The 13275-nt window shown below is 30.0% G+C and overlaps 1 protein-coding gene across 1 annotated transcript; it reads left to right on the forward strand.

The window, feature by feature from the left end:
* The first annotated feature begins 1484 nt into the window (after window positions 1-1484).
* On the forward strand, window positions 1485-8990 carry LOC133033848 (protein FAR1-RELATED SEQUENCE 5-like). The gene is made up of 4 exons (XM_061108863.1): window positions 1485-1875; window positions 5626-5686; window positions 6699-8552; window positions 8636-8990. The coding sequence occupies exons 1-4, from the start codon at window positions 1485-1487 to the stop codon at window positions 8988-8990; spliced, it is 2661 nt and encodes an 886-aa protein (XP_060964846.1).
* Window positions 8991-13275: the final 4285 nt, after the last annotated feature.

A 13275-nucleotide genomic window follows, 5' to 3' on the forward strand; every position in this document is an offset into this window, starting at 1 on the left:
TTTTCTAAGATGTATACTATATTTATTTAATAATATCTATATTACTTATTCATAGTATATATTCACTCCCTCACGTCAGTATATTACTTATGTATTAAAAGTATGTGATGCATGTTCAAAAAAAAAAAAACAAGTATGTGATGCATGACTCAATGTTTGCTATGTATGACAAATTTATTAGAGGAGATAGAGGGATGTCCATGTTAAGAATTTAATTCTTTGTCCAAGACCCAAGGGTTTACCAAAACAATAAATTATATAAAGTGATTTTGTTTCTGCAAAGAATATGACCGGTTTTATTTTATTTTTTATTTAAATTTTCATGTCATTTAAAGGCTATTCAATTCATGCATGTCACTTTGTTCTTATTGTGTTCAAAATAAAGCAAAAAGTTATATAGTACATAAAGTTATAGGTTATATTAGCTAAAATGAGAATATATAGTACTCTTGATAAGACCACACATTGTTTCAAAAAAAAAAAATAAGACCACGTACACACTAATGATCCATTAGGTGAAACGTACTAACCTAATAATAATAATAATAATAATAATAATAATAATTTATGACATTTTTTTTAACCAACAACATAACACATTAATATTATAATAGGGATCCATGATATTAATTATACATTACAACATATTAACTCAAACTACTGATTACATAAGTTTAATAAAAAAATACTAATATCATGGATTAGTTATACATTTTAAATAGTACAATAATTTTATTAGTTCAACACAAATTAGGAATAACACAAATTTCTTAAGTAACTTGAGTCCATTTTTATATATATTATTTATTGTATTTTAATTTTTTTATTGTGTTTAAAGTAAAGCAAAGTAGCTACTAATATGTAGTACTATTGATGAAGACTACACATTTATTGTTGTGATAAGACTACACATTTGTTCTCTTCAATGACAAACTTAAAATTAATAATATATTAATTTTGTTTCTTCATTTGTTTTGTCTTTTATTACTTTTCATTTGTTTTGTCTTTTATTACTTTGCATGGTTTAAAGTACACGCATGGTTTTATTATTGTTTTTGTAAGCTTTCTTATTTTGTGTTAGTGATAAATACAAGGTTTGGTCCAGAGGTAACCTATACAATAACTATATAATATGACCTATTTTTTCTTTGCTAGATCACCATTATTATATTATAATTTATTTGTATTTTAATCACTTCATGCATGTAATTTTATTTTTATTCCTTTTAAAATTAGGCAAAGGAAGAATAGTACATAAAGTTATAGGTTGAATTTGCTAAATAAAGATATAAAACTATTGGGTATTAAGGGTTTTTCTTGAAATCACAATGGGTCTTCCATTGTCTATACAATTGTTTTGCTCGACAATTGAGAGTGACATTGTGTGTGTGTATATAAATATAGATATTTATCATTTGTAATTGCCTCACCACTAAATCAAATTTATAAGCCCATAACTACAGTATTTGTTTTATCACCAAAAAATGACTAAGACCAAATCCATTTCCAAAAACCTATTCCCTACCACTAACTCTTGTTACGGCTCAGCTAAGAATTACAGCCCGGACGCCCACGTATGTCCAATGAACTTAGGGACTCCTTCATCAATTTGCAAGAAATCTCCTCCATCTTCCTCTCGGTCAAGGAGATACCGGTCTCAGGCGACAGAACCTTGCTCCAATTGTGTCATGTTGCAGAGCACTCTTAACTCAGTGAATGCTTCAAAAAACAAATGTGCTGACCTGTTAGATGAGGCTCGAAAGAGGATTATCGAGCTTGCTTCGACCATGTACCAACAAAACAAGCTCCAGGGTCAAGGAAGTGACCAAGTGAAGACGGTGGAAGCATTTTTGGAAGCTGCCAATGACTACCTCTGTAAAGCCCGCTTAGTTAATTTGGAAATTATCAGTTAATTGTGATTAATTATGAAATTATTTATAGCTATTTAAATAATTTATTATGCTGTTATTTATGGGATTCAGAAATGCATGGTTATGATTAGTCAGTAGTTTTTATATTTTGCATTTCCGGTGTCCGGTCTTTTGGAACTCGGCGTTTGGCTCAGTAGAAATCACAACTTAGTATGTTAGTATTTTGGGGACGGGTTTTAGACATTGGGAATGTCGGGAATGGCCGGGAATTTAGAATGTCCCAAAAATACCCCTTTAGTATGATTTTCATGATTTTATGGTGGAGGGGCAAAATGGTCTTTTTGCCCCATTAGTGTTTTGTCTTATGTGAGTTTATTAATGAAATAAATGTTTATTTTATGCATGTTATTTGGCTGAAAGAAATTAGTGTTAAAGATTCCTTTTTATTCATTTTTGTCATTCAACTTAGAAAATAGAAAAAATTGCAAAAAGGCTCTCTCTTTTCCTCTCTTCCTCTCTCGGCTGGTAGGGTGATTCTAGGGCTGGAATTTCTGAATTTTCAAGCTATTTCTCTTGCATTCTAAGTGTTCTTCATCCTTGGTAAAGTCTCTAAACTTTTCCTTTTATAATTTAAGAAAAAAATGATGAAAATGATGATGCATGCATGATTATTTGAAGTTGTTACTGCTGTATTTTGTTGATGTTTTCTGTGGTTTAATGCATGATTTTTAGTTGGTAATTAAGCTCTTGTGAAGTATGATTCCTAGGTTGAGCATGCTAGAGGTTTATTATGCAAAAGTTTGATTTTTCAACATGAATTATTGTGAATCTGTTCTGTGATGTTGCTGTTGTTTTTAATTGTTTTTCAGAGGCTTAGATAAGCTTGATTAAGTTGAACTAAGCTAGTGAAATGCATGTTTAGGTGTTTTTGCTCAAGTTTGAGTTTAGAACTCAAGCTTGAGCTCCAATGGCATTTTTCATGTTTGAGGTTTCTGGGTGGTTTTGATGCCTTGGATATGTTCTAGGGATAGTTTAGAACAGGTCTGGAAAGTTTGGGACCAATTGGGGTTGAATTGGTCGAGTTATGAAAAGTTTGGTTTGCTGCCTGCGAGGAACCGGAATTCCGGTTGTGCATCCGGAATTCCGGATGAGGGTTCAGTAATTCCCAGAACCGGAATTCCGGTTGGGCAACCGGTCTGCCGGTTGGGGAATTTTTCCGAACCCTAGTTTTCCTCGTTTTTATGTTTTTAGGGGTATTGCCATGCTTTTTTATCGATAGGAAACTTTTAGTTCCAAGTTTTAGTCCCCGGGAAGTGATTTAGCGTGTCACTTATAGCGTTGTGATGTTTATGGTTTAGGAGCCGCAATGTCCGCCGCTCGGCTTCGGTTCCGGTCGGGTTGACGGCACACCTGAAATCGGAATCCAGGTAAGATTAGTATAACAGTATGCATATGTAGATTACATGTTTAGCGAGCATGTAGGAAGCCTATTAGATTACATTAGTTGTATGTTGGCTTCGAACCATCCAACCCTGTCACGTCGGTACAGGCTGGAGTATGACCGGCGGCGGAGTATGGCCGGTTTGACCGATCAGTCGACACTTGGTTGGTGGTTACGTGCTATTGACGTATCCCGTCGGTACGAGCCGGAGTATGACCAGCGGCCGGAGTATGACCGGTTCGGCCGATCGGGAGGATATAGTAACACGTCGGTACGACAGCCGGAGTATGACCAGCAGCCGGAGTATGACCGGTTCGACCGATCAGGTTGTTACGTGTCAATAGTACCGTCCCTATGAACATTCAGAACTCAGTACCATGTTGGACATGGCAGTAGTGGCTCAGTACCATGTTGGACATGGCAGTAGCGGGACTCAGTATCGTGTTGGACACGGCAGTTAGTATTATGTATGAGTATTATTATGCTTTTCTTACTGAGTCTGTCGACTCACAGTTTATGTTCATGTGTAGGTAAAGGCAAGGCTATAGCTGATGGACCGTGAGCGAGCTTATGAGATTGTACATGTCGGGGCGGTTAGGCCTGGAACGTACGATCCTCGGGACAGCAAGGCTGAGTTTTTTTGTAACTGGTCGTTAGACGACTTTTATTTTGATGTAACAGTTATACAGTTAAACTTTTGTAAATGATTTTATAAATCGGGATCCCGAGACTTTTGTAATATGGTTTATAAGTTTAATTAAAGAGCAAAATTTTAATTAATCACGTTTTTCCATAAACCTCGTTGATTAGCAACGAGCTGCACAGTACGTTCAAAAATCACGTAATACGCCTAAGTTAGTTAGGGTGTTACAACCTCAGAGGTGAAGCGAGAGTCCCTGAGGTGATTCATCTCGATTGAGGTCTTCGGAACTCGCCTTTTGTGCACCATTCACTGGCCCCATCCTCTCCAAACCTATGAATGGTCTTACATTTCTCCAAATTATGTTATGATATTTTGTTGTGTTTTCTTATTATGGTATGCTTTATATTATTTTTCTAAGAGTATGTTGTGTTGTAGTTTGTGTTCACGTGTTTATTAGTAACTTTAGTTAGTATTGAGTCATGTCTTCCACAGTACTCTTAAAAGCATGCATGCATGCATGGTGTTAAAGGGTATTCTCTATCCCTAGTATCATGTAATCTCTTTTTTTTTATTAATATTATTAATGATGATCTTATATATATATATCTAAGTGCAATTTAAAACTTTAGAGATTAATCTATCAATTATGTTGAAGAAATGTACTGTGCTCTTTCTTTTTTAAATCACTATGCTTTTGAACTACTGTATTATTATCTTTTCTTCAATATACTTTTTTTATTTTTTTAAAAAAAAAGTAATATTACACATCAGATCATTTAATTTGGAGACTATATAGACTATAGCCTATCCAGTAATATCTATATTACTTATTCATGGTGTATATTCACTCTCTAACGTGAGTATATTACTTTTGCATGAAAAATATGTGAGATTACACTATATACATTCATGGATATGGAAAATGACATTATTTCTGATTCGAAAGGGAAAAGGGAAAATGACATTATTATTATTATTATTATTATTATTATTATTATTATTATTATTATTATTATTATTATTATTATTATTTTGGAAGGGAATTAATACAATGACGTACGGGACTAAATCATCTTTATCTGGAGATTTCTTATGTGGTAATAAAATCTGGGCGATCATAAAAAATATATGCTCTCCAAATGAAAAAAGAGAAGAAAATTAAACATTAATTATTCCTGTGATTAATTGTGTTGTTTCCAAAAAAAAAAAAACCTATAATACTAAAAAAAAATTGACAACATCACAAGATTAAAAATTTACATTATTTATCTAATTACCATAACAATATTTATTTATCTAAAATCTTTATGACTAATAAGATATGATACTATGTTTGAGTTCACTAAAGACTATTACAAAACTATGTTTGATTTATGGTAAACATAGATGTTGCTTTAAAAGAAAACAATAAATCTTGATATTGGGCCTAGATACATAGTTAGATTATGGCCCAAAATAGGCCAACCAATTGACTAGCCTATATACATTTATATTTAACTACAGCCTATATATTAAATTAAATTCTTGTGTTAGTTTCATAAATAACTACACCAACCACACCACCTACAAGTGTACAAATATGAGGACCTCACAATGGAAAAATTAAACAACTAAAAGTAAGTACTTATAAAAAGTTATTGATCTCACTCTCATTCAACTTCTTTCTATAGTGTCATTTGGTAGAGTTTTGGTGGATGAATCAATCTCACTCTCACTCACTTGGATAGTCTTGTAAGTCTCCTATTACAATTATAAAGGTATGTCTTATTAACACAATATCTTATTTTGACAGCATGTGCTTATCTTTTACTTACCATATAAATAGAGTCTAATATTGAGTCATGGATTCAAAGCATGTTCATTCTATGGTTATTACATATGATACAATAACATAGATAAGTATATATTATCCAAGAGACAATCTTCATAACAAAAGAAGTGTTAAACTAAAAGAAGTGATTGTGTTGTTTCTAAAAAAAAAAAACTATAATACTAAAAAAAAATGATAACATCACAAGATTAAAAGATTGCATTATTTATCTAATTTATGAAAATAGATAGAATATTTACTGATGAATATTTAATTACCGTCACAATAGTTGAACGTGTTAACTAATATAAAATTTATTTTTCATAAAATCTTTATGACCAATAAGATGTGATACTATGTTTGAGTTCACTAGAGACTATTACAAAACCATGTTTCATTTATGTAAACATAGATGTTGCTGTAAAAGAGAACAATAAATCTTGGTATTGGGCCTTGATATTGGGCCTTGAAAACAATAAATCTTTTACTTACCACATAAATGGAGTCCAACTATATTGAGTCATGGATTCAAAGCATGTTCATTCTATGGTTATTACATAATATATATTTTTATAAATGTAGGATTTTTTTTAGGTAAGAGCATTATTTTTGTTTTTTTGTTTTTTTGTACATATGAGAGCATTTTTTTTAATATTTCAATTGGTTAATTAATGAAAGTGCATGAAATTACAATAGAACGTATATGAAAATAGTATGTTTTTTTAGGTAAATTTGTTCTTCACTGTTTGCAATACCATTGACTATGAGACTTAGTACAACAATAAAGATTACTGTTAGTAGTCAAAACAGAAAAGCTTAAATTTTGTGTCAAATATTTAAGGAAAGTCATCAACTTCATTAACTTTAATATGTAAGTTAATGTGTTTTCATCATACACTTGAATGACTAATATTCATTTTATTGAATTATTAGGAAAAGTATGACGGACGTAGATATTGCCTCCAACTCTCACTGGCAAGAAATTTTGGACACACTTCAACTATCCAAATCAGTTGCAGAAATAGATACTCATGATATTGAAGGGAAAGAGATGGTAAGTCTAAAAATGTGGGAGGCATTCTATTATACTTACGCAAGATGGAAAGGTTTCAGTCCTAGAATTGACGATACAAAATCCAGGAAAAGTGATGGAGAAATATACATTCGACGATGGGTTTGTAACAAAGAAGGTTTTCGGAACGAGAAATTTTTGAACATGCCAGATAGGAAGAAGCGACCAAAAGAAATAACACGTTGTGGGTGTCAAGCTGCGTTACGAATCCTTCGGTTACAAAAAACAAATCTTTGGCGGTGTCAAGAATTTGTACCATTTCATAATCATGATTTGGTAATACCATCACAAATGCAATTCACTCGGGCAAACCGCGAGGTTCCTGAAGCAGTAGCTGCACAAGTAATTAGCATGAATAGATGTGGTATCAAAACTTCTTCCGTTGTAGCACATATTGCCCTACAATCTGGAGGGTATGACAATCTTCCTTTCCAACTAAGAGATGTGTACAACAAAGTGGCTAGTTTAAGAAAGCAAGAGAACATATCAAGTGATGCAGAAGGTACATTGGGTTTCTTAGACGGCTTATCATCAATGGATCCTGAATTTTACGTCGAGTACAAGATTGATGACGAAAATCGATTAGCATTCCTTTTTTGGGCTGATGGTATGAGTAGAAGAGACTACATGTTATTCGGGGAAGCTATTGCTTTTGATACAACATACCGCACCAATAAGTATAATAAGCCATTGACTGTAGTTGTTGGCGTCAATCACCATTTTGAAACTTGTGTGTTCGGTTGCGCAGTTTTACTTGATGAGACGGAAGACGCTTATATTTGGTTCTTGAGGGTGTTCCTTGATTGCATGGGCAACAAAAAACCAAAAGTAGTCCTCACTGATAATGATGAAAGGATGGGATTCACAATCAGACATTTGTTACGAGACTCTACCCATCGACTTTGTGCATGGCATCTAGGGAACAATGCCACAAAGAATATTAAGATTCCAGATTTCAACAAAGGCTTCTTTGACTTAATATACAACTACTACACAGTGGAAGAGTTTGAAGAAAAATGGGCCGCTTTGTTGGCACAGTTCGGCCTTGAAGAAAATTCTTGGTGTCGTACTAAATACAACACACGTGGTCAATGGGCAGAGACGTTCTTAAGAGGGGTTTTCTATGGAGGCATGCGAACAACCCAAAGATGTGAGTCTATGAACAATGTACTCAAGAGATTCTTACTTGCTAATTACAGTTTACGAGAGTTTGTTTCACAAATTACCCATGCTATTGGCACAATGCGCCATAATGAAGCCGCTAAAGATTTCAAAAGCATGCATACCGTCCCTCATATTCCCGCTGGTAAGACAGATTTCTTGCAAACATATTACAAACAGGCCACCGCAATTTTCACCAGAAACATATATTATAAAGTAAAAGAACAGATTGAGGAAGAGCAACCCTATTCAATTTCTCATCGGGAAGATCAAGGGGATTCATACCTCTTCTCTTTAGCTAGATTCCAATACGGTACGATAAGACACCGAGTCTTATATAACAAAGAGAAGAATGAGTTAAATTGTTCGTGTTTGTTGTTTGAGTCCGATGGTATTCCATGCAAGCATATATGGTGTGTAATGAAAAGTCTTGACATTCGAGTTATACCAGAATCCTTAATATTAACTCGTTGGCGAAAGGATGTCAAGACTTCTTCCTCTACACAAGTTGGTGAACACTCATCCGAGCATCAAAAGATGACCCAATTGTCAAGGTAAATTAAAATTAAATTAGCAAATAAAATTCTTTTATTCTTATTCTATTAGTGTTTTAATTATGATTCATATGATTGTTCAGGTTTGGAGCGCTCAATGCTTATTCAAACTCAATGAATTTCTTTGCATCACACTCAGAAGCAACATTCCAAATGGCAAAGATGGAGTTGGAAAAACTTAATACCATCTTTAGGGCGTCTTACGAGGAGGGACATAATAGCCAAAACTCACAACCAACCACAACATATCGTGATAATCCAAACATAATCCAAGATCCTGTAACAGTGAGGACGAAGGGCATGGCCTCAACGAATTCTAGAAAAGGAACAAATGATGGAGTACAAGGAGGTAGGCAATGCACACTTTGTGGAGGTCGAGATCATAATAAACGAACTTGTAGAGAAGGACAGGGGTCTAAAACTCATACAAGACCATGATCATCTTCCACCCATGCATGTTGAATACATTCCACAGTAAAAAAGACTAGTCCCCATTCTTAAGCCTTCAATGAAACATCTAATTCTTATTTTATATTGTTATTGTCATTTAATTATGTGAGACCATTAGTTGTTATTTCACCAACTTATATGTAAGACTACTTCAATTCAACATATATGGCATGGTATTGTGGCTTTATTATAGGGAATAGTTTGAGATAGCTAGATTACTTATGCATAAAACCTAATGTTAAATTACACGTGTTTATCATACCCATTTAATTATGAATGAAGTATAAAATTGAATAAATCATACCATTAACGTTATAGTTTAGTTTATGACATATATTTTAGCAATAGTTTTATTAGTTTTAGTTATATTTAAAATAAATAATTTTAGAGAAACTAAAGAAAATATTATAACTAAGTATAATTTAAAAAATAAAAAAATTATTAAGTTTAATTATTTTAAATTTTTAATTAATATGCCAATTAATATTATTCTTTTTTCAAAAAAAGGAAATCACCCAGTTTAATTACCATATTACTCTCCTAAAGAAAATTCTGATAAACTAATATTTTTCATACATGGTCTATATTTACCCAGCAACATCTATATTATTTAGGTGTGGTTGATATTCACTCAAAAACGTAATAGATTACTTATGCATGAAAACTTAATGTGAAATTACACTTATATCCCTACCTAGCACATATAAAATATTTGTGTCAACTCAACAGGTTAGTATAACCGGCTATATTAAGTTAATATTGTCCTTTATCTATTATTTATTGGCTTAAAATAATAGTTGTCAGAAAAAGAAAAAAATTAAAGGAATACATGTCACTTTTTTAGATTGTACTATGTTTGTTGATATAATATATATTATTTTTGTGAGTCACTAGTTACGCATTTGATACAATGCGTGATCACATCCAAAGCCTATATATATATATATATATTTATATAGCACAGTTAGAGATTGAAAATGCGAAAGATGGTGTCCTTGACGCTGATCCTCGTACCAAGTCTGAACCAAAAATGACTTGGATCACATAATGGTAATTAGTAATAATTAATTTCAATATTATCTTTTAAGATGCAATATACTTTGTACTTTAATATATATTAAAATGAGAAAAAGAAAAAGAAAATTCTTTAATTTCCAAATACTCACTTGACAGCTAATTATACAAGCTTTTATATTGTTTGGTTAAGCTTATAATAACGAATCAGCTTCTTAATTTCATGCGTGCATATATGTAATAACTTGTACTCGATATATACATATATACTTCGATTGATCAGATTATTATTATATACATATTTAAATTACATTATGTATTATGTATTATACATCCATCAAGGATCGAGAAAAGTCAAGAATTCATATGTTTGTAGTTTGGTTGGGGTTGTCCTTTTCTAGTATTAATATTAGTTATATACGTGCCTCACTATTTTATATCACAAAGTGATCTATACGCAAATTTTCTTGACATGATATGTAAATCCCTACACAAAAATGAGATTGAAATTATAAATATAAATGTTTTTTTTTTCTTTGTTTAATATCGATCAGGAGATTGATATTATAAATGTTTTTTTTTTTGTACTTTATTGTAAATAGTGAACAATATTTTATAATAATTTTTTAAACTAAAATGTGTGATGAACTTTTTTTTTTTTGATAAGTAAATGTGTGATGAACTTAATTAATTGCATGATCATAGTAGTATATATGACTGTGATAAATTAAACTTATAAGTAGCGAAGCATACCTTATATGTATATTTATATATACTAGATAGACGTTACGTGCTAAGTCACTTATGTTAATTTTATTTTAATTTTTAATTATTTTTAATATCATAATTTAAAAATTAATAATATTCAATATAGTGATAATCATTGAAATTTAAAAACATAATAGTGATTTAAATAAAAACAAAAATTACTATTATACTTTGTAATAGTAATTAAAAAAAATTATTATTCGTCCTAAATTTATCTTCGAAATTAATGAAAATGGTCATTTGGTTGAGCTATCAAAATATTCAAATTTAATTTAAAATAATATTTAAAATTAAACTATTCTAAATATTAAAATTTGAAAATAATTTTTAATAAAAAATAAACAATATGAACAAATTTATTATTAATTGCAACAGTGAATTAATTATATTTTTAGGTTTAACTAACTAAATGGATGCTGACCCTACAACATCTAATAATTTGTTATTTTTTTTATTTAAAAAAAAAGTCACCCAATAATTTTTCATAAATCAAAAATTCTATTATGATATATCAATCTCATATGTCTGTAATTTTTTATTTAATTTTGGTTTTTATTTTTAATTCAATGTAGAAGTGAAGGACTGGAGTAAGGTGTCACCGTTACAAGTTCAAATCTTATTAATAGCTACAATTCTTTTTTTTTTTTTTTTAAAAAAAAAATATCATTATGAGAATTTGAACCTAGCACTTTAGGTTATTACACTAAAAATTATTTGACATAATTTTGTGTTACATCACGTCAGTATGATTTTAAGACACATATACATTAATATGCAATTGCCTCACCTGAATTTTACTTCTAATTTCATCCCTACATGCTCTATCGCTGTTGAATTTGAAATATGTTGTACAATACGTAATAATATTAATAATACATACATAACTAATTATTATTTTTATGTGATAAGTACATATATAGAATTTTTCTAATATAGTAGACTTCATACCCTACTAGATATATATTTCAAAAAATAATAATAAAAGACACATTTTTATTATTAACAAATTTTATTATTATTTTTTTTTGACATTGGGGGAGAGGGATTGGAATTTGAGTCATCCTCTTTTGTAAAAAGTTTAAAATCACTGAATTATGCCTACGACCACTCGCAAATTTTAGTTTTGATTATTTGATATAACATGATAGAATTATATATATATATATACTAGCAAAAAATTACAATGCGAGGCACGTATACTAAATTTTATGCTAGTTTTTTCCATGTTATTTGAAAGTGTATAATTAAAAATTAAAGAAAAAATATTATTAGTTATTAGATGAGATTATTATTATGTGTATCTAAATATTACAGTTTATATTGTTGTCAATTAAAAATGAATACCGAATGCAATATATTAGTGTTTAAAAAAGCTTGATGATTTAAATATGTTCTTAAATTAATCCAAAAATAAATTAAAAATTGATGTTCCAATACTTAAAGAAACATTACTTAAATGGGTGTAAGATAAAAAAAAAATTAAAAATCAATCTCTAAATTATTGATAATTGAAAATAACATTTATCTAAAAATTGTAGATAAAAAACTAATGATAGTCATAGATAGATTTCAATCTTCATTTGCTTCGATAGAGACAATAGTGTAATTTTTTTATTTTGCAGTTTTCATTCTAGCCGGGTCCGCATATATTTGGATTGTCCACTTTTTCGTTGATAAATTGAATATGGTAGTGTCGACAAAGCGGCGGTGTTCCTGCAAACCGTGGTGTATTTTCATTTAAAATGATTAGACATGGTGTGCATAGCTTATTTAATTAAAAAAATCAACTTATAAAAGGCATGTAAAACTATAAAAAATGACCCGTGAATTTCTCATAAACTATTTTATTTTTAATAATAAATCATTTTATTTTTAAGATAAATAAAAAGTCACCCATGAATTTCTCATAAACTATTTTATTTTTAATAATAAATCATTTTATTTTTAATATAAATAAAAAATCACCCTTGAATTTCTCATAAACGAAGAATTCTGTTATATAGACACACTTTATATAGAATATAAATTGGCTATAATGGTTTTCTAAGAACAGAATTAGAACAACTCTTTCACATGTTATATACAATATTTATATATATATAAATTTAAAATAGGATAAAAAAATTAAAAATTGAAAAAATTTAAAGTAGAGCAAAAAATCTATATGTAAAGAACTACGTAAAGAATAGAAATATTTTAAGCTATTTTAAAAACTTCTTTAGAGAATTTTTCAACGATTAAAAACTTGTTAAGTTCTACGTGATCTTTTTTTTTTCTAACCATAATTAATAAAAATTATATGTATTATTTATTATTAAAATTCATATGAATATATAACAATGAACATACTTATTGAAATTAAAATTAAGATTGAGCACATAATACTTTAATCAATAATACTATTAATATAAAAATTCCAATTATGAACATAAATAAAATTATGATCATATATAACTTATGATTGCTATATATAAAAGAATAAACTTACTTA

Source organism: Cannabis sativa, chromosome 1 (genome assembly GCF_029168945.1).
Source record: "Cannabis sativa cultivar Pink pepper isolate KNU-18-1 chromosome 1, ASM2916894v1, whole genome shotgun sequence".
Classification (NCBI taxonomy): Eukaryota; Viridiplantae; Streptophyta; class Magnoliopsida; order Rosales; family Cannabaceae; genus Cannabis; species Cannabis sativa.

What these genes read in the sequence shown, in the direction of transcription:
- LOC133033848 (XM_061108863.1), top strand. Translation starts at nt 1,485, where the DNA reads ATGACTAAGACCAAATCCATTTCCAAAAACCTATTCCCTACCACTAAC. An exon ending in AGCTGCCAATGACTACCTCT is followed by an intron (nt 1,876 to 5,625) that starts GTAAAGCCCGCT and finishes TTCTTTCTATAG; the next exon opens with TGTCATTTGGTAGAGTTTTG. An exon ending in TCACTCACTTGGATAGTCTT is followed by an intron (nt 5,687 to 6,698) that starts GTAAGTCTCCTA and finishes TTGAATTATTAG; the next exon opens with GAAAAGTATGACGGACGTAG.